The sequence below is a fragment of the Strongylocentrotus purpuratus genome, unplaced genomic scaffold (assembly GCF_000002235.5).
Source record: "Strongylocentrotus purpuratus isolate Spur 01 unplaced genomic scaffold, Spur_5.0 spur5_scaffold_6, whole genome shotgun sequence".
NCBI lineage: Eukaryota > Metazoa > Echinodermata > Echinoidea > Camarodonta > Strongylocentrotidae > Strongylocentrotus > Strongylocentrotus purpuratus.
The window spans coordinates 56781499-56804419 of NW_022145612.1; the positions used below are offsets into that span (position 1 = coordinate 56781499).

Here is a 22921-nt window from a genome sequence, read left to right on the forward strand (position 1 = left end):
ATCCAAAGAAAAAGTTCTTTCACTATTTATGTATTTGTTTATTTTACTGTATCCAAATTTAGAACTACATTTGTATCATTACATATCTTTAATACTTTCATAGCTTGATACAGAATAACCTAATTTACTTCTTAATCTGAAATTAGTAAATAAATAACCTGTTTTCACAAAGAATACAGGTATTCTATCCATTTATATTTCATCACTTGTATACTCTATACTCATGACAGCAGGTGATTTAACAATGAATTATTTCTCTGTTGGGTACAAGTCTGAAGAAAATAATGAATTTATACAGACAGTTAAACAATAAAGTTACTTTCTGGAGTATAAATTTTGAAATATTTGTTTATTAATGCAGATAGATTAATAATACATTTACTCTACAGCTACACATTTTAAAAGAACTTACCGAGTTCGTGCTGGTATTAATTTCTGGTTTGTATTGTTTTCCTTGCATCCTGTGGCAACATCTACACCACTCATTCCGTACCTGAAAACAGAGACAATTTAATCAATGTATAATCTCTTGTAAAACTTAATTCTTATCAGCAGGTTCATTAAGTAGTGTAATACATATGTTGTAAGATGAAAATTCCAATGCAACTGTTGATTTGTTTTCCTTCTGATTAAGATATGGCATTAACTCTAATTAAAAACTAAATTTGTTTTGAAATCTTGAAGCATATCTTTCATGCATGTAATTCATTGATAATTATCTTTGAAAAAATGCTGTTGTGCATGTACACAAATCCTACAAAGTACCCCTCCAAAAATACATGAAGTTTTAGAAAAAAGACAAATTTGGAAGTTTTAAGTTTACTTTTTCAACAAAATTTCACAAACTCTAATTTTCAAGGCGAAAAATTCTGTAAATTAACTGTACCAAATCCATCTGTTGTTTCAAAATAAGATAAATAGATATATTGATCTGGGACAAAATAAATGAAAATGCATTACCCTATAATCCAGGCCACAGTGGAATAGGAGTATAGCTAGTCCTGTGATGCTATTAAAGATAGCAAAGAGATACTGGTAGATGATGAGAGTTTGATTGACAGCAAGCAAACCAAACACCCATGTGATGCCAAGCAGAGGTAGAAGGATGCCGGCGGATCGGATACCAGACCTGGTGTGAAAGAAAGAGATCATAACATTACATAATTAGGGAGGAATCATAACCAACTGCAGGAGAATTGATGTTAAATTACAGCTTATTTGATCAAACTATGTTCATATGAAAGCAAAATTATTATTACATGAATTTGTTCTTTCTCAGGGAAGTCCTGTTATTAAAATAAATGATGAAAACAAAATAATATATATATATATATATATATATATATATATATACATGTAAACAACCTAAAACACACATACAATGTTTGACAACTTGTTATGAAAGAGAATCGACTCTCTAATCAAGGAATCCCCTAGTACCTATATAAAAGAAAGGCTAAACATGTGCCTCCGTTTTAATTTCTAAAATCTATTTTTCTACAAGAAATTAATCAATCAATCATTTCAATTCTTTTCTAATTTTCTTTAAAGATTTGTATTCTGAACAAAAAATTGTCAAAGAAGCACATAGGTAATTATTTTATAGATGCTTATAAATGATTGTCCCTTTTTATGAAAGTTAAAATATATACAACTAGATGGAACTTCGACTGCGCGCAGTCGAAATGATGCCTCCGTCATAGAGCAATTTTACAAACCAAAACAGAAGAAATGGTTCAAATTCAAGTTCAATTGTAATCCATTAACAGGTTCTCAGAATATCGTGATTACAAGCAATTTCTCATATACATATATGACCCTTTGATCTTTGACCACATGACCCTAACGTCTACTCAGTTCATTGGCTCTGCAAGATGTCCCGAGTTAAATAGTAATCCATCTGTCAGTTCTAATGAGAATGCGTTCACAAGCTATTTTTGCATACATAATGAGCCCATGACCTTTGACCTTTGACCTCATGACCCAAAAATCTACTCAGTTCATTGGCTCTGCAAGAAACATACATGATCTAAGTTTGGGAGGAATCCATCAATCTGTTCTAATGATAATGCGATCACAAGCTATTTTTGGATGCATAATGAGCCGCATGAACTTTGACCTTGACCTCATGACCCCAAAATTTAATCAGTTCATCGGCTCTGCAAGTAACATACATGACCCAAGTTTGGCAGGAATCCATCAATCGGTTCTTGAGATAACGCGATCACGAGCTGTTTCAGCATACATAATGAGCCCTGTGACCTTTGACCTTTGACCTCGTGACCCCAAAATCTAATCAGTTCATCGTCTCTGCAAGATACATACATGACCTAAGTTTGGCAGGAATCCATCAATCGGTTCTTCAGATAACGCGATCACGAGCTGTTTTTGCATACATAATGAGCCCTGTGACCTTTGACCTTTGACCTCGTGACCCCAAAATCTAATCAGTTCATCGGCTCTGCAAGATACATACATGACCAAAGTTTGGCAGGAATCCATCAATCGGTTCTTCAGATAACGCGATCACGAGAACGGGACGTACGGACGGACGGACGTACGTACGTACGGACGTACGTACGGACGGACGGACAACCCGAAAACATAATGCCTCCGGCTACTTCGTAACGGAGGCATAATAAATTGATCAAAATATGATTACTCTGAACTTAGAAGTAACACTAGATTGATAACATAGCAATGTATTTTAATTGTTGAAAATAAAAAATTTGCAAAATAAAAAATTATGCATGAAAAAGTAGCTATAATCATGCAATAAAGAGAAGAAATGGGATACAAAAGAGCTTATAAATGTGACTATAATTCAGGTAAAGAAAGATAACAACTTTTTTTTTTTACATACAGAACTTATTCAATATTAATATGCACTTCAACATATTTACAACTATTCAAACCTGAAATTATAAAATGACTTATAATAATAAAAACATTAAAAAATCATACGACTAGGCCTACTTGTAATGCTAAAACAAGTCAAACCTAAAGAAAAGAAAGCATAAGGCACAAATAATTCTTTACATAAAAAAATATCTCATATTATTTTTCAAGAATTGTTTCTTTAGAACATTTCTTTTGCATTAGTTGATTAAAAAGTCAGAAAAAGTCATGACATCAATTTTAACGCAGAGCACACATGCTTGCAATAGAAGGAAGCTATTTATCCAGTATATTTTAATTTCAACAAAAACACATTTTCTGAATATCTTCTTCCTCAAAAGTAAAATAATAAACACAACATAAGCAGGCTAAATCTGATGACAATAATCTTGAAAGAAAATACATTTAGCACAGCTTTTATTTGAATGGTTAACTTACATCAGAGGTCTAGGAAGTGTGAGTTAGTGTGTGTGTGAAAGTGATATAACAAGAAAAATAACAACATCTTAACATACTTGTCGACCAACACCTATACCATTACTCATACAAAAACAGTTGTATTTTGATATTCTGATATTCATTTAGGAAAAGTTGCTAAATTATTTAAAAACTTGGTTTAAATTGGCCTGCGAGGCCACAATCTAAAGTGACTTGATTTGTAGAAGTCTAAAGAAACCTCTGTTATCATTTTGAATTATTATTAAGAACCTATACCTTTAAATTAGAAGGTACAATACAAATAAACAAATATTATTATCTGATTGTTTTAGAACATTGAGAAGAAATTAAAGGTTGCAATAAAGTTTAGCTCAAATTCAAGACCTGAGAAGAATGAGCAATAGAATTACATCTTGAATTTTTTTAAAATCAGATACAGGAATTACCACTGGCCAAAACGATGTGAATACACCCTATACCACATCAGTGTCCCAATTTGTGATAAATTTTTAGCAAAGATGACCCTATTACATAACATACAAAATATTATTGCATTACAATCTTAACCAAGATTGGAAGACATTCTCCCAATCTTATAGCTACCCTTGATTGCCATTTCTTCTGAATTCTGATTATAATTCAGAGGTTTGATAACTCACAAATATCAAATCAGCTATCGCACGGCACAACACTAACCTTTTTAGAGGGATCTAGGATGACATTTTAAAGCTCTTTATTAGCTTACTATTTCAAATCTATAATTTAAGTTCAAATTTCAGGGCACACCTGCACTGGGCAAATGTGTACCAGATCCCTATTTGTGTCAAGCCCCAATATTGTCATACAGTCTGCTATGGTCCCCTTGTCTTACCTCAATTTTCCAAACTCTGGGTTCTTGTTAGCTGATCTGCAGGACTCCATGATTGCTAGGAAGATCACCACCATATTCATCTGAAATTTAGAAAAAAGCAATAATTTAGGGGGCTTTTTTCATGATGATTTAAACTATTGCCCTACATAGTCAACTATCAAAACAAATAATCGGCTGCCATTGTCAATCTAGTCCTACAATGCAATGAATATATAACATATTTTTGATAAAACGTGGCTGTCCAGTGTTAAAATTTCTAGCTACCAGGTAAGTAAAAAATTTAGTAATAGCCTGTCCGAGACAGTTTGGGTTTCTTTTAACAAACAACTTCCATGGGTCAGAACTTAAGTATGCTCCACTTCAATCTTCAGTGGGTTAACATCAATAGTTTTAGAATGTTGTACATTTAACAATTTTGTTTTATACATCGTTATTAATCAGCTCACAACTGGTCGTATGTACGGACGAACAACCCGAAAATATAATGTCTCCGGCTACTTTGTAATGGAGGCATAATAAAAAGAACTTACTGCCACTACTGCAAGAACTGGTCCAGCAAAGCTCCAAATCAACAAGTCGTCAACAGAAAACCAACAGCTGTTCAAGAAAAAAGAGGAACGTTTATAATAAGAGACTTACGAGACATCTTAAAAAGGGAGTAAGAAATGACACATGACAAATTTACAGCCTTCTTTCAAATTTAAAACCATCTAACATTAGAAACATGAAGGATCTCTCATCTCAACTGCTCACATTCTCGATTCATTATACTCATGATTTTATGAAATAAATGAAATTGAATTGAATTGGACTCACAAGTGTTCATTCCTGCTGTTGACCTGGGACCCATAGTTGATGTTACTGAGAGGTACAGCCAGTCCAACGATGAGAGCCGACAGACCATAGGATAGGACATAGGAGTAGGTCATGGGACCGGTGTTGATGTCTCTGATCTCTGTCATCATGCGATAGAGATGGACACCCTCAACAAACATCCATCCAAACGCAGCCAGGAGGGCGTAGTGAAGAATGATGGCCACTGCTGTGCAGGCATACTGTCATTGTAAAAGAGAATAAATGTAAAGAATTAGGCTTTAAAACCATCCCCTACACAGATTATTTTCTACTTCATGTGACTAAAATTCCATTCTCTTTTTCTCCCAGATAGAACTTGGTCTATCATGAGTAACATATTGCTTTTATCAAAAAGTGATTCGTTCAAATAGCATCTGGTTATTTCTTGAAACAACATATCACATCAGTGGGACAAGGCAGGCAAAATATATTTTCCTGTCAAGTAGTTAAAACATTCGATCTTCCGCCAACTCTTGCGCGTTTTGCCACAGGTTTTTATCAAGAACTAGAATGTGAAATCACACCAATGTTCCATGTTTAATTTGTCTACTCAAGACATTCAAATGACTGAAATTGACACTTTTCTTTACATTGATTTGTCTTTGGTTACTATTACTTCAACATTTGTAAACAAAACATCATTACTGTCTCGTACATAGTTATTTCAAAAGCTTTTGAGGGCCAGAATGACATACCTTCACATTTGATGAACCCTCCCCTATTATTTCCATGAAACCCAAAACAGCATATTACAATTCTCTTATTTTGTCAGTTGAGAACATGAAGCAGCTAACTTTGTCTTTGATTATATGAACTTATTAATGCCCTTCTGACTCTGAGCACATGAATGATATTTTAACACCCCAGCAACACTAACAAGACTGACACTAGAGTAGACCAACTATAGACTACAGACTACTAACGATTACATTAACCCAGATGGCTAAAAAATTGGTCTGTTGGGCAATGTGACTGACGCATAACATCCCATTAAAAAGAAAGGTGGTTTGAATGGTGACTTACATTGTTTTCTGTACTGATGCCTACACCGAAGGTGACCTCCGCCGCGATGAGGACGAAGCAGAGGTTGATATGGATACTGTTGAGGTTGGTGTGTAGGTTGGACACACCCAGGAGAGTCAGGAAGGTGATGAGGAGACACAAGATGGCAATACCCACACCTATGTAGACAGCTATGGACAGGGTGATCATCACTTCCTCCACATACTGCATTGGGAGAAATATGACAAAGAGATTGCACCTGTTACAGTTGTTCTAAAGATGACCATGATAGATGCTGCTTTGTCCAGAAGAAAACAAAATCAAGAGGCCGAATCAACAAAATTTGAATAATTGCTGGCTTTTTCAACTATGTATGTTTCAAATGTCTCATATACCTATTTCTCTACATGTATAACAATCTTCTGCAAAGGGTTGATAAAACCTGTTAAATTCTGAACGTATTTAGTCAATATTGATCTCCACACTCTCATATCTGTTTTCCTACCATTGTGCTTTCCAGAATAAATTGGGCCAATTGACCAACCGATGACTTACCATGTAAGGTGCATTGTCCATGATGACTGCTATGTTAGTGAGATGAGAACAGGAGCAGTTGATGTGAGTTCTGTTATAACCACTCAGCTCACAGCCATAGGTAGACCATCCACCAGTACCATTATTGCTAGAAAATAGAAGAAAACAAATGGTATGTCTCACAAATTATCTCTGTGTACTGAGCGAATATTTTGTCTTACAGAGCTGGTTAAAGGCAGACTGTGCTTTTGTAACTTATTCCTTCTAGGAAAGGCTGGTCATTATGGTCTCTTACAGCTAGTTTTAGACCTATCTGCTCCGTTACGGATACAAGTACTAACTATTTAGAATGAAAGATAGCCACAGGAAGTATTTCTGTTGTCAATTTGTCTAATGAAGGCCTATACAGGATCAGCATATCATAATTTTAAAAAGAAATGTACAACCTTGCATATTACACTACATTACAGCATTCACAGACAATCATCGTTGTAGATCAAACGAGATGAAGTGAAAAAAGGCACAATTACTCACAATTCAAAGTCCCAATAGACACACTGTGGTCCACTCCTGTTGACTGCATCTATAGACTGGAACTCTACGATGACTGGAGTAAGAAGAGGGTCAGGAAGGGTACCATTGGCCAGCTCATCATAGATGGAGAAGGATACCACTGGTGAGTCAATGATCTGGCCAACATCATTGGTAGGTTTCCTGGTGTTGTGATAAAAGAGAATAGGTCAGTTGACATACATATTCTCAAATTCTTTAATTAGAGGAGATTGACTAGAGAGATATGGCCAAGACTTCAGAACAAGAAGTGAGTTCAAAATTTGATATTAATTCTCAAATTAAGAGAGGGTTTGTATGTGTGACAACGCTCAGCAACTCACCTGACATTGTCCTTGGTGCTGTTTGGGAGAAGATTCTGCAAGGTGGAGTAGAGGATGAAGGCTGTCACGGCAACATTACTGGTGACGGAGATCTGGTTGGGGTCATCAATCTCTGTCCGTGGCTTGACCAGGTCACCGGGGATGTGGACTTGAGAGTTGTCTTCAAGAGAAAGAAGGGTCTCCATCTCGTACTCAGGAACGGCCCTCATGGAGAAGTTATCTCGCAGGATGATGTCATGGTGCATGACTGAGGGGCAAAGACAAATAGATAATTAAATATGCTTCTCTTAAATGAATCACATCCATAGCGCTTTCTCATTTTACTCACAAAGATTGTTCTTCTTCTCTCTATCTTTATTTATCTCTGTAAATTGCATCATCCCTAGTGCCCCTCTCTTTCTCTCCTTCTTTTTCTCTCTCCAAAATCATTCACACTGCTCTGCCTTTTGTGCTCTTTCTCTCAGTCTCACCACTGCATAACATCTATCTCTCATTTTGATACAGGCTGAAGTATTGCCTACCAAAAAGCTATGTTTCAAAGCAATCTTATCATTTCATGTATATCTAATGACTTGAGATTTACATGGCAAAGATTTTTATATAAAATAAACATTTTTACAGCATAAGCAAATAATTTAGGAGAAAGCATCACTGAGAAAACTGTAGGAGAACTTATTCATCACACATTACTGTACTAAAAGCATACCTTTAATGAAAACATTTCAAATTCTTCTCAAACATATCTTCTCATGAATCAAGGACTTACTGATATTAGGGGTGATGATGGAGAACTCTGGAGTGTAGGAGAATGAGTTCGTGAATTTAGCGATGTTGAGAGCAAACTTCTCCATGTCCTCCATGATCTCAGCCGTCCCCCTTGAAGTCTGCTGAATCATCTCCCAATGAATACGGTTCTGAGGCTCAAACAGGCGACTCACTGTTTCAACAATGTTCTGTCAACAAAGGAAGATGATGTGAAATGTGACAGTTAGGAATAATGCAAAACCACACATGAAACTTCAGGGGATTGTAAACAAAGGGCAGTTTCACATGGAGCAACTTGGCAACTCGGTTACTCTGCACCATAAAAGTTTCATGCATGCAAATATGTCAGGTTTACAGTAAGCAAAGCATTGGATGACTTACAAGTCATAAACCCAACAAACCCTCAAGAAAGATTACTGAGAGTCCTTTTCAGGACTCCTCAATCCTCCCTCTCTCTCACATGGTGCACCCGCAAGCATACTGTTTAAGTCATAAGAGGTAAGCAAATTTGACTGGCATGTTGCCAAAGACTAGTAAGCAGTTACTATTCTACATTTGCCAAGGCTTTTTTAATGGTTGTGCTAAAATGTAATTCTTTGGGAGAATTGAAGGAGAACTCCAGAAATTTTGTGTTAATTTATCATGAATTGCTACCTACATGTACATATGCTTGGCGTACACACATAAAATAGAAACATGAACCTACCATAATGAACTACTTAATATGTAGGGAAATGTTTTCAAGTGTGCGATTATTTATGGATAATTTATTGAAAAATGCACTTCTACTGCATTTAGGTCATTAATCATGAGATTTTAACTAGTACATTTGACAATTCTAAATACATGTAATAGGAAATTCTGAGTGGTTTAAGAATCAATACCAGTAGCTATAAAATGTGCATCATCATCATCATCATCATCATCATTTCTCTAGTAATGTAGTCAGATAATAGTTTGATAACATAGAATAGGATGTGAAATAAACTTTCTTTTTAGGAAATATGGTGTGATATACTTGTTGTTTTCCTACCTTTGTAAAGGACTTCATGATGGTGGCAGTCACATTCAGTCCCACTTGCTTACTTTCATGTCTGAGAAGGTAGCCTAAGACCTGGTAAGCAATGTTGATATCATTCCCATGGAAAAGATCTGTCTCGTTTGTGGCTTCCTGGAGTTGCATGGCGATGTTAAAGGATACCTCTGGGTATAGTTTCTGACCATTCTGCAGAGTTTGCAGCTGTGAGTAGGAAGAAAGAATTACAATTCAGTAACAGAATATATATATCAATTAATATTTCTGTGACCATGCATGGATTCTTCAGTACAATGTATTTCTTATGTATATGCTCTATCCTCAGCTGTTTAGATAAGTTTTTCACTTCTGTCAAATCCAAACGTATACAAAATATCCCTCCATCCACCACCTTGAACAATTTTGAAAAGACCTTGACTGTCAACATGTCCTTTTCTACAATAAATAACACTACATTAATCATTATCTTATATACTTGTATGTATGTTGTTGAACTTAGTATTTAAAAAAAAAACATGACAAAGCAATTTTCTGCTGATAGATAGAAAGGCATTAACTCTGTGTTAAATGACATGAGACAACACCCTTCCAGCTCTGAACAAATAGTGTGAAAAGTTTTGATTGATGCTGCTGCTGCGGATGTCTTCTTGAATAGCATCAGTATCCACCTGTCATAAGCAGTCATGGCACTTCTTCTAAATTGTTTATAATTTTTTAACATTCTCAATAAGGTGTTTCCTTTCAGAAAGACCCCAGAAAGACTGTAGTCCTTACTATATTCTGCAGTTGAAGGAAATTGTCTGAGGTACAGTTGAAGAGACTGGGTGTCTGCCAGTTCGTCTCTAAATCGCAGTAACGGGTGGCAAAGCCGTAGCTCTCTCCAGGACAGTCCAAGGTAGCCGTCTTTCCAAACTTGGTTCTTGGCCACCACAGAGCCTCGGCAAAACGCTTGGGACATGAGTCATACACCACTGGAATGTAGAGGAAGAAAAACAGCAATAGATATAAAAAATCTATCACTTTGAAAGGTAAATGTAGCATCGTGACTTTAAACCTTCTAACTACTGCATCCTCTCCATCTCTCTGAATACAGGAAACAATTTTTTTTTTATAGGCAAAGGGTTAATGAACAAAAAGATAATTCTAGTATCATTCAATGCATTACGACACCCAATTCACATAAAAACAAGCTGGGCTTGTGACTATTAAGAGCCCAATGCAAGATGACCCCCAAACCTAAGATTTGGACAACCCCCCCCCCCCCAAAAAAAAGAGTAAATAAATAAAATAAAAACATAACGAGGGGCACAAATGCATGTACTATATGGACCTCCTGTAAAAAAAATATAGTGTGGAGCCTTTCAATGGGTTTCGAATTACTAGACCAAGTATAGAGAAGTCAATCATCACGTGAAACATCTATCCACACATCATGGAATATGCTACTTATTGGGATATTTTTGTACAATTCTCTGATGATGCACGCATAACAATAGGGGATGAAGATCAGCAAACCTGTTTTGAATGTTGAACCTTACCTTCACAACCCCTGAGAGTGACCTCAGCATGTGGGTCAACACATTCATCACATCGTCTACCGATGGCACCCCTCTTACAGGTACAAGCCCCGGTCTCCTGGTTACAATCCTGGCCTAGGGAGCCAATCTCATAGCAGTTACAAGGAAAGCAGGTATCGCTGTCAGATGGTCGGTACGAGTGCTCCTAAAGTGTATAGAATATATCTCAATATTAATTTAAGATAATTTTTTGTGATAACTTCAACTTTGTTTCTGTATTTCTGTCAACTCTTACATTCTCTTCCTCTCTCTCTTACTTTACATCTTATATTCTTTCTATGATTTTACTTTCTATTTTCCCTCTTTCCCCTCACCTTCGTCTCCCTCCACTCTCTTTCTCTCTCTCTCTCTCTCTCTCTCCCACTCTCTCACTCTGTAATGACTCAATATTTGTTCACCTTTTGTCCATATTTTTCCTATTTCCTAGCCACATCATATTCTATCCCCCTTCTAAAACAGAATAACATAAATAACCACCTCCATTCTCTCTATTCCACCGTCCCATTCTTTAAAAACGAATACCAACTCACCGCACAGTAGCACTCGCTGGTTGTCTTGTTACAGGCAGACTCGAAGCCCATCTCCTCATCGCACTCGCAAGGGCCACAGATCTGGTGACCCCACCAGTCGTCCGCACACTCGTTGATGATGTTCTCACAGTGGTCTCCGTAGTAGAGGTCAGAGCAGGAACAGGTGTAGCCGAATTCTGAGGACGAGTCAAGCGTGCAAGAGGAGCCATGCTCACAGACGCGCAGGTCGCAGGCCGATACACAGTCGGGACCGACGTAACCTGATTAACAATGAACTTGATTAATGATAAACTACATGTACAATGACAAATTTTGAAGAAAGTTCCTCGCAAAAGAGGTAGTCTTAGAGGTGACACTTCAAGTCCTCTGTTTTCTAGTGTCTCTGGAAGAAATGCTTAACTGAAAACTAATACATTGCAAATCTATTGTTTGACACTTATATTTTAAATATATGTAGCATAGAAAATATTTTGTTGCAGAGACATGGCATTCTGTACATTCCTATTTCATTCTTGTTCCTAATTGAAATTTTAACCCGTAAAATCCTGTTCGTTTTAAATGTAAATTTCTACATTTTCATTTTTCAATCAAATGGAAACAGAGATCAATAGATAACAATTATTAATGATATTAACTGAACATTCAATGTTAATCTGTTCTTAGCTAGGAAATTAAATACAGTATTCACAAATAGAAGTAATTAGACGATAAAATTTACCTTTATTACACTGGCATTCATTCGCATCCCACAGATCCACACAAACACTGTGGATTGGACACTTGGCAGTCTCACATGCTCTAGGGACATTACATCCCTCCTCAATGTTAACACCTTCCACAGTAGATGGGTCCAGGGGCCTTTCACCGATAGACATACCCTGTTATCACAAAATATAGAATATCAATCAATTTTGATTCATTCTGTGGTTTTTGGATCATCATGCATTATACCATTCAACTGTGCATCATTCTAAAAAAATTGGAATATTATATATAAAACCTTTTAGTTTCCTTTCATTATAACATGTTTGGATTATTGAATACAAATATCTCTTAACCTTTCCTTCATTTTAGGAAGTGTGGATGTGGAGTTGTATAACATACAACATCATAACATTTTGCTTCATTTTGATAAATTGGGAATCATTACAAATAATACCAAATGCAAAATCACTATTGATCCATACTGTAGTGCTTTGGTTAAATAATTTGAGATTATCCATTTTTGCCTCCTTCTGAGCAGTTTGTATCAGAAGATATAATACCATTCAACTTTGCTTTTATTTAGGATTAAGATAGTATGCTTTGAGGTCCACATAATTGTTGGTATTTAACAGTCACAGTAACAGCTACAGTAAATGTAAAGTAGATGATTTATAAAACAACATATTCATTTCCTTATGTGTGTATATAATTACCTGCATGCATCCTGTGAAAGCATTGTACATGCCATTATCAGTCAGCCTCCCGCCTAGATCCACTCTCTCTACTGTCTTTCCATTGATAGCATCAGTCGCATGCACAGACGTCTGGAAACAGAGGCAATATCATTATCGTACCATGTTATTCTGTTTATGTTACAGGAGGACTGATGCTAGCGGGTGCTAACACATGTTGTATTTTCTGACCCCACCAACAAATCTCTTGCCTTGTAAAAGAGATGCAATGGATTGATTTGTGATGGCTCTTTGGATAAAACATGGCCTGTGTAAAGTGCAAGCTAACTATATTCTTTGATGACACTCTCATATCCACTGATGACTTTTCAAAATTTCTTCTTAACCTTAACCATCACACAATACACAAGGACCTGGAAATTGAAATCCAAATGAAACAAGGAACTGAATTGAGATTGATCAATTGTTGATATTGTGATTAAAACAAAACATCATCTGCACTTATCAGCTCTGTCTTAACATTAATAGCATTAAAAATGAAAGACAATAACAATTAGAGTGAAGAAGTGAAGGTGTATGACCTATAGACTTTGGTTTTTATTACTGATTCACTTCCTCAACATTGCTTCTTAATGCAAATTCAGCTTCAGTCGTGTTCTATACAAAAGTAATGTAAGACATTCTACCTCTTTTGTTTGGGAATTTACAGGTGGATATTCATTGGAAACATCTTTTTTCGAATTCTACATTACAAATGCTAAACAAAACACAATATCAACAAATCTTTTGTTAGTCATTCACTTGATTTAAAGAAAAATAATATCTATTCTTTACTGTCACTTACTTTGTATTTGTCAAAGTCCGAGGAGAGCTTGATTTTATCGTTCTTCCATTCTGCCTTGATGTCATGCCACTCTCGGTCATTGAATGTGACCTGGTCAAGCTGGACATCCACTGAACTGGTCACATAGTGAAGGTGGCCTTCAACAAGCTGGATAGAAGGAAGAAAATACAGAGAGTGCTTTAGCTCTGAAAAGCTGTTAAAGAGCTCTGTTGAACAAAACAAAATATATAAAAACTGGTGACTTTATCCTACTTTTGATCCTCTTCCTCATCTCAACCTTACACATCTACACAAAGTTCATATGACATTTTTACTTTCTATTTCATCAAATCACCTTTGGGCTAGTAAAGATATTCTGTTTATACAACAGTTACTCTGGCCTGATTTTGTCAAAGATATAGGATCAGGAGTTTGGTTACAAACGTGTTTAAGGTTAGGACAGGGTTAGGGTTAGAGTTTCGCATAGTGTTTGGTCCAGAGTTGAAGTTTTGGATTCAGTTAGGTTTAGAAATTGACTGGACAAAATTAAGTCACCACAGCATTCATGATTCTGTATGAATATCCCTGTATTATCTGTTTACTGATGGTTGTCAAACAATCTACATCATATTCTAAAATTTCTATTGGAGGGTAGAAAATTTCATAGATATTTACATTTTCATTACAAAAAGCACTATATAAACACTTCTCAGACCACTGACGCCAATGGCTTTCAATATGGCAGCTGAAATGAATAAATTAGATTTGCTTACATTGGACCTTTATACAATTACATAAAGATGAATTATGAGTATGTTATAGAGAGTAGAACACATAGCATTCATGCTATCCCCTCTTACCTCATATCTCACAGATACACATTACTTAAGAAACACAAGTACATATCTCTCGTAACATTTCTCCCTCTGCAGAACATACAAACATACCTCAATGCGAATGTTGATGTTGTTTGACAGTTGGATAAACATGAGGACGCCATTGGGCTGGCCGGTGCGAAACACAACCCGATTGGTCCAGGGCAGGCTGACGGTATGCGTAAGATCAAATCTCATGTAGCTCTCACCGATGAAGCGAATGGGGGTGGACAAGGCTGTAAGAATTCAGAAGATGAAACTCTTTGACATTCAATTCTTGATTTACTGATGTTATATATTCAAGGCAAAGTGTTTCACTTGGCAAGTACATAGTCAATTCTGAAATAAATATTACCAAAATTGTTAGAATGAAGAAATTCTAGCATAAAGTGATGTTAATGATTGAAATTTATAGGGTTCAAATGACACTTGTGCTGATACATTTCAATTCATCTATAATTTGTTTTTATTTGTACAGGGCATGCTTGTAAAAAGTGTTATACAATATGTTTGTTTTTATAAAGATTGGATGAAGAACAAATATTGAAACATAGCATTTATGACTAACTAGGACTTATGATGATCTTTTTGCATAACCTACAGTTTGACTTCATGTCTCCACAAAGTGTGGTTGATCTTCTCATCAAATGCAATATTGTTTCTATACACACAACTGGACAATATAAAGATCTCTTCAAATGATAATTCTACACTATACAAAAGTGGATGTATGGGACCATACCTTCCTGGCAATTGACTCCTCCACTGCCACTAGAGCAATGGCAATGGTAGCGGTCCCAACCGTTCTCACAGGACCCTCCAGTATGACAGGGGTCGCTCTCGCAGAAGTTGGCCTTGTGAGGGCAGCCCGGCTCCGTGTTGTAGTCCTCCACATTGGTGGCAAGATCCAGGAGCTCGTTGTTGATGTAGATGTCACGCAGGCAGCCGTCAAAGTCAGTATTCTCCACAGGGAACTCACTGGGAAGCTCTGGGAGACCGCCAATGATGAAGGGTCCATTGAGGTCCAGGAATCTGCAGGGAGATACAGAAAGTTAAATCATTAATTTACATTTTGTCTTTTGTTGAGGATATTTCAGGGATAAAGGAATTAAAAATGGCACATATGAATCCATTACTTCCTTAGTTTTATTTGATCTTCTTAGCATTGAGCTAAAGTATCATACAAAAACCCATTGGTACATCCATTTTCAAATATGATTTCTTATTTAATATTAAACTAATCATCAAGCAGCATTACGAAGCACAGCATCAGTGTGGCAAAAGGCTCTATAGAGGAGCGGTTTGCACTGGTGTGCCTACTAGTAAACAAATCACTTACACTTTATTTAATCATTTAAATTATAATCTTCTAATCTTCAGGAAAGATGACATGATGCAAATCTACATTAGTATCGTGAAAATGCTGTTCCTGTTTTCTCATAAACTAAAAACATTTCAAAAAAAAAATTATTCCTGAACTAAAGTGTAATTAGAAACCAGAACATGATAGTTTCCACTCATTTGGGACCAATTAATCATTTGTATACCTCACATGATTCTTTTTCCTCCAAAGAGCAAAGCTGCTGAAGCTCTCTCTCTCCTTTTGTTTTGATGTACCTTCCTAACATTCTAGCCCGGAGGCATTCTGAAAATTCAATACCCTCCATGTTTCTACAAATCAACACCCTCGGCAGAATTTTTCATCAGCGCTAGTTATTTGAAACAAGATACTACAAATTTGCAGCCCATTTAGTTCACCTTCCCAGTCTATCCTCTTCCATGTCTTTCATACAGGCACAAGCTATGTCTAGCATCTTCCTCTAGTATTCACTGTCTCTGTATGTCTTTCCATTTTTCTCCCTCTACCCCCATTTCTCTTTTTTTCTCCACCCCCACCCTTCTCTCTCTCTCTCTCTCTCTCTCTCTCTCTCTTTGCCCCTCTCTCCTCATTATCTTTATTCTTTACACAAGTTCTCTTCCCTATCTACATTCTCTACTGTCTATCGTCTATACCTATTCTTATCCTAACCTACACAATTTCATAATTCCCTTCCCCCTTCATATCTCATTCACAATTCAGTCATTTTTGATGAAGCAGTCAGTTTTGTTAATACCAATTTATTTCTCATTTATGAATATCTTATTGTATTATATCAATGATGGACAAAATCTTCAGTTTATACAATTGTATTTCCAATTTTTTTTCTATCCCCGTAAAACTCTCACTGTGGATTTTTCATCATTTCTATCACATTCGAAATCCATCCCCACTTAAGTTTTCTTCTATATTTCTATATACATTACACTAATTAATGGCGCACACCATCAATTACATTTTCCTTGAGAACTTCCCACAAATCTCCTCCCTTTCACCTTCTGTTCATCTCTATCTCTCCTTTCATTCATCATACATCTCTATATAAACTATTACTCCATCTCTCTTTCTCACTCTCTTTTTGCTTTCTCTACATGTATTTCTGTTCTGTCAGTTTATCTAATGTATGTTTCTTTCTCTCTATTTCATTTGTTTTCCCTCTATCTCACTCTCTCTCTCTCTTCCTTCCTCCCTCTCCCTCCTCCCCTTGGCTATGCCTACTCCCAGTACTAAGCGGCATAGCATTCCTATACTTTGATGTACAAAATGGGGAGGCACCCCTCAGAATATGAGATGAAAAATGAGACAGCCAGAGCGAAGAAATCAATCATCTTTCTAATATTTGGCCGCAGACAGTTGGGAGTGCTTGCGCCCGACTGGGGCTTCATCCTATCCTGTCAATGCCTCAGCAGCAAGGCGGGAGGATTGAAATGGCCCTTTCAGACTGGAGGAAGTTACACAAAACTTGCATACAGGAATCATTATTTATAGCAAAAGGGGATGTACAGACAAGATTAGATACGTTGTATAAAGAAACTATTTTGTAGAGGTTAGTTGACATGACAGCTGGCCAATCATCAATGAGCGCTCAGGATAAGCCCCGCCCTGTTTTTAGTAAACACTACTTTCAGACTAGAATAGAACCCCAATTCTTTATTGAGTTTTATTCAAAACAATGCTCACACTTGTGTTTTGCTATACGACATTTCATTTAGAAACAAAGATAAGAAAGACAAGAAACAAAGATATTGTTGATCAACTCGCTATATGACTTTACAATGAATTTGGGTAGTGTGAATGGGGGATAAGCATGTATTTGGATACTGGATTCTCACAGAAGTTTTAACAAATGTTGCTCAAGTGTCTTTTATCCCAGGGATTTGAGGATGAGGCTGTTGGACAGTCTGAAATGTCCTTGAACAAATAATGCCCCTGAAATAGTAGCACTTTATGAGACTTACGTGTCCAAATCTTTGACGGCACTAATGGCATGTATACAGTTACATGCAAACTTTCCATTAACATGTAGACAGGCCTGTTTTTACATCAGAATGTATGATTGAGTCATGTTATTTTGTAATAAGCACTTTTTCTACTGAACATAGAAAGAAAATCTGAACAAACAAGGCTGCTGCAAGCATTTCAGTGATGGACTTCATACAAGGTTGGTCAAAAGGTTGTATACTATATGTAGTAAATATAGGGATACTTGTGTGTTGAGAGCTTTCAGGATATTGAAAAATAAAATGATGTTGACTCAATCTTGCTGAAAATAAAAAGAACTAAACACAGAAATGGGTATGTGGGGCTACACACACACAAGACATGCAAGTTTGATCCAAATTTTTCAGCTGTGTTTCATCATAGAAAGACAGCTCAATTCTTATTTTTCATCTTTGAATACCATATTCAGCTTTCTCTTTGACATATCCATCTTTCCATCGATCTTTTAAGACATACATCAAATAATTCTTACCTGAGTTCTCCAAGGAACTGTGTTTCTGCAGCGCAAGTAAAGTCATCAAACTGGTGGCCATTGTCAAGGGCTACAGCAGGATCACAATCATCCAGAATAATCCTTGCAGTCTGGAATAAACAAACACACACATTAATAGAAATTAAAACATAATCATGGAAAACTAGAGCACCCATTACATATTGATTTCAAGTGTATTTACAATTGGAGTCAAAATGTACAAGTTCTCAATTGATTGCAATGTATAAACTACTAATTTGAAATATCATGGTTTGCTTCTACAATACTGTACACAAACTTTCCATCGGCACTTCAGTTGGGAAAGAAAATCATAACAATACACATACATCTCTTGAATACAGAAGATGTATTTCATGTAGTATTATTATCATGGACTTAAAAAAAACCTGGCTTAATCAAAAACAACTTTAGACAGGATAGTTAAGCTTACCGTAAACACTTTTTGTGTGGCAAAAATTAATATTTCTTTGCATTTTGATTTTCTTAACCTATGTGTGTCTGAATATCTTCATTATACAAATAACTTGTGTATTCTGTTCTCTAAAAATTGATATCCTTCAATGCTTCATGTTGGATTCAATATGCCATTTAAATTCAGAGGCAGCTTTATTTACAGCATGATCATTCAATCTAAATGCAAAATCCACCCCCATTGAATCTCTCACTAATGTTGTTATTCTTTTTCACCTGAATCCATTTTCATTATTCATAACAAGGGAGTTTCCCTAAGGGAGATGTCCCCAGAATCCTATAAAATATTAATAGCCCCCAAACAAGATGGTGTTAGCTGTTACGACCCTTCACGACCCTCACCAAACCCTGCTATGCATCAAGTATGAATTTTATATTAAACCCAGCGCTGTAACTGCATCAATCTATGAATATTTCATGTTATGTCATTTACCATTAGAAGATGTCTCTTCAATATGTTTCATTCTCCATCTATCATACACATTACAATATTTCGTTTTACTCATTATGACTTGGTAAATTAGAGACATTAAGTGCTCTCCATTTGGCAATAATTAGCACTTAAATCAATGTCATCAAATATAATTTCAAGCGTACTGTAATTCACCGTTCCCTTACTCATTTCAGACTGATACAAACAAATGCTGTTGAGGAAAAACAACACATCCAGGACTCCAGAATAGATTTTATTCCAGAGTATACACATATAGATATCTTAATGAGACTTACATTCCAATTGCTATTTAATGTAGCCAATATTAGAAAGGTTTTCTGTTACTATTTTATAAAGTAAATCTTCACAATCATGAACCCGACGGTCCTGTATCTGTCAGCCATCATACTTTGACCTCTTTTTCATTTTGATTCCAAACTTTCAAATAGTTCTATATATTCCATAATTATCTCTAAAAATTGACTATCAAGAAAATTTCACATGTTCCAAGTAACACACGAATACAATACAACTTTGAAATTATGCTCTTTCTTCAGGATAGGTCTTGCTATCGTTATTATCTGTGTACAAAGAGATAGGTTGGTTACACATGGCTGAATGTCAATATTAACTTCAAATAGAGAAAGAGGAAGATTTCTAATTGCACTACTACCTCACCACTAATGGCAAACTGAATGCATTGTAATTGTTACTGCACACATGACCCATACATATATGTCAGCTACACTGGAATACTGGCAAGTGGGAAGTTGGCGCCATGTTACAAAATCCTGCTTTAATAAAACTCCTCTGTAAAAATAGGACAGAAACTCTTGAAAATGCAATAAATCAGACCATGTTCTAGATTTGGAATTAAATTTATTGTGCATTTCTCTCAGGATCAAAGTAATGTAGGCTATTTAATTGCTTTCAGACATGAATATGTCACTGTGGCAGGTAGTTATTAAGCCATAAATAGGTGAAAAAGGGGCTATTAATCCAAACTTGTCCTCCACCTCAATTATAACTGAGCAGCCCGCATCGCATGAAATGGGTGAAAAAGCAAAATGCTGGCGGCCAATTTTTCCAGACCTCTTTCATCCTCTTCCTCTGTTTATTCCTTCCACTGCAATACACAATACCACATTCATCATAGTTTGTCAGTGCTATTAGCGCGTATTCCATGGAAATTCCCCCAACAATATGCAAACATCTGAATCAGGAAAAAAATGGGGAGAAAAGAACTGTCGGCAACCTACAAATGAAAAGAATTGCCGCCGCCATTCGCCCTCACCTCCGGGTGAAAATTTTATCCAATCTTTCTCCTTTTTTCCCCCCGATTCATGCACTGCTCAAATGGCTTTGAGTTAGTAGAAGCAACCAAGCAGGCGCGAATGCGTTTTGGTCTACGCTCTGGTGGAGTTGAATTGAAATTAAATCATCAGAGTATGTTTAATAATCTAATATTATAGAGCATTTCATCAAAATCGAATCCTTTTTCGCTGGATTCTGGTTTCCAGTTAATGGTGAGAGAAAAGACAGACATTGAGAGGGTTTGTTAATATTCATAGTCTACTGATTTGGCACTTGAGATTGAGGGTATTATTTTCATTAGGAGAAAGGCCTGGATATGTTGACAATGAAATGGAAATTATGTATAAAACAAATACTTTAGAGTTTGATGGAAATGTATTACATTTTGTTTAAAGTAAAAGATAAAGGCCCATGGTAAAGACCCCCCCCCCCCAAAAAAAAAAGATTTCTATCGAAACTTTCCCATTATTTTGAACTGTATATAACAGGAGAGATGCGTACACACAGCAAACACTTTCATTTTCACTTTATTGAAAAGGGAGAAAAACATAATTTGGAGTAAATATCTAATTCCAAACAATAGCCAAGCAGGCTTATAATCAATTTCTAATATAGTCACACATTGCTTTGGCAATGCAAACATGAGAACCTTGATTAATGTTTACAGTGGTTAATCACACTAGTTTTGACCTTAAAAGACAAGCATGGTAGATCATGCATGAAAAATATCATTTCTGTTGAAAGAACCATTTATTGTTAAATTTGTATTGTCTAGTTCCTATTTCATTTGCTTTTCATCACCTCTGCATTTATATGTTTGCCTTGAATAAAGCAAGATGTCTGTGATTTATAACACTGTTGAATGATTGTGGTAAAATGCACCCCATTGTACAGTGTTCAAATATCAACGGCTGACTATTGAGAAACGGTGCATATCCTACTCATTAAACACCTTCATTCAAGCTGAAGTAGGATAATAGACCATGAATCTATTTATCAGTCTACATCAATGAATTTGATATTTGCCCTCACATTGAATCACAGATTCATAAAACAGATCATTGCCTTTCCTACAATGTTTCTTTCAGCACAACAGGCACTCGATCTTGCACCAATTGCAAATGTTAAGCATTATCCATGCCACAGTACGCCTTCATCTGTATACACTGTATGTGTCAAGCCTTCCCTTCTCCAAATCTAGGTTCAAGTTCTATTTGCACATAAGTTTGGATAATGATATTTTCATCATTCAAGACTGTTTGGAAGGCCCTTGCCCCCGTTCCACATCTCAAATCCCTCCTCCCAGTGCTGCTTATTTTCTTCTTCATCTCTTCAAAAAGAAAACAAAATCAAAATTTCAAACTTCTCATGACCGAGTAGAGAGCTTGCGCAAACACGGGAGACAAAGAGCTGGGCTGGTGAAGTGGTGTGGGTTTACGCCCGTCGGGTGCGTGGATGCGAGGTGGAAGGGGGTCGGAGAATGCTTAGCGCTATTAATGGGTTTGGTGGGGAGGATGGAGTATCGATGGTGTTGGTGTAAATGAATGGTTAATGGATGGAGAAAGCGTTAGGTCTGAAAGAGAAATTAGAGTCAAGTATAGTGTCTTCAGAAAAGAGTTTCATTTTCCTCGATCATGAGATTCATGAGATAATACAAAAGGAAAATAATACAATAAAAGCTAGATGTTTTCAATAAATTCAGGTATTTTCATAATGAGGAAACTTCATGGCTAAAAGTAATGTATTGCTTCAAATTAGAAAACAATGAATAATTAACATAATGTCATCAATGGCAATTTGTGTACACTGTACATGCTCTTAAGAAGTGGCTGTTGATTGCAAGTCTAAAAAGCTTGGCTAGCTGACTCATCGATCACCACCATCATCACCATCATCATTGACAAAACGATGATGCATTTGAGCATAATTCCCAGGTAGCCGTCCCCAGCCGCTTTCAAGCTGCTCTACCTTTGCTTGGTCATCATACATGGATTAATTGTCCTGCAAATTATTCATGCATCTTTGACCAAATGGAATGGAGGGCTTTGCAGACTTCATTCAATGCAGAACAGCATCGTACATGCCCTAGAGAAAATAGCGTAATCTTATGCCACTAGAAAGCAGTTGTGGCATGGCTAGGCTAGCAGGCTGAACTTGTGATTTTGGTGGGGGGGGGGGAGGGGTGGGGGGTGGGGTGGTTACGATATTCACATTTAGTCGGTCATTGACTGTAGATTTGGGTTGGAAGAAAATCCATTAGAGGAAGGATGTGAGATGGGAGGAAATGCTTTTAGAATGCATTAACGTGATCATGTCTATATGTTCATTTGCTGAGAT

General features: G+C 36.4%; 1 protein-coding gene across 8 annotated transcripts in view; it reads right to left on the reverse strand.

The window, feature by feature from the left end:
* LOC752126 (cadherin EGF LAG seven-pass G-type receptor 2) overlaps window positions 1-22921 on the reverse strand; it is a 77861-nt gene that overhangs the window by 20326 nt on the left and 34614 nt on the right. For all 8 annotated transcript variants that reach the window (XM_030972732.1, XM_030972731.1, XM_030972726.1 and 5 more), the window contains exons 4-23: window positions 18346-18455; window positions 15237-15526; window positions 14567-14730; window positions 13641-13787; window positions 12818-12928; window positions 12118-12277; window positions 11400-11659; window positions 10831-11014; window positions 10067-10263; window positions 9290-9496; window positions 8258-8444; window positions 7492-7738; window positions 7133-7312; window positions 6620-6746; window positions 6086-6289; window positions 5024-5262; window positions 4738-4804; window positions 4208-4287; window positions 961-1129; window positions 413-493 (exon numbers count right to left, since the gene is read on the reverse strand). In XM_030972732.1, coding sequence (XP_030828592.1) covers window positions 413-493; window positions 961-1129; window positions 4208-4287; window positions 4738-4804; window positions 5024-5262; window positions 6086-6289; window positions 6620-6746; window positions 7133-7312; window positions 7492-7738; window positions 8258-8444; window positions 9290-9496; window positions 10067-10263; window positions 10831-11014; window positions 11400-11659; window positions 12118-12277; window positions 12818-12928; window positions 13641-13787; window positions 14567-14730; window positions 15237-15526; window positions 18346-18455 — 3411 coding nt within the window. The remainder of the gene's footprint in view (window positions 1-412; window positions 494-960; window positions 1130-4207; window positions 4288-4737; window positions 4805-5023; window positions 5263-6085; window positions 6290-6619; window positions 6747-7132; window positions 7313-7491; window positions 7739-8257; window positions 8445-9289; window positions 9497-10066; window positions 10264-10830; window positions 11015-11399; window positions 11660-12117; window positions 12278-12817; window positions 12929-13640; window positions 13788-14566; window positions 14731-15236; window positions 15527-18345; window positions 18456-22921) is intronic.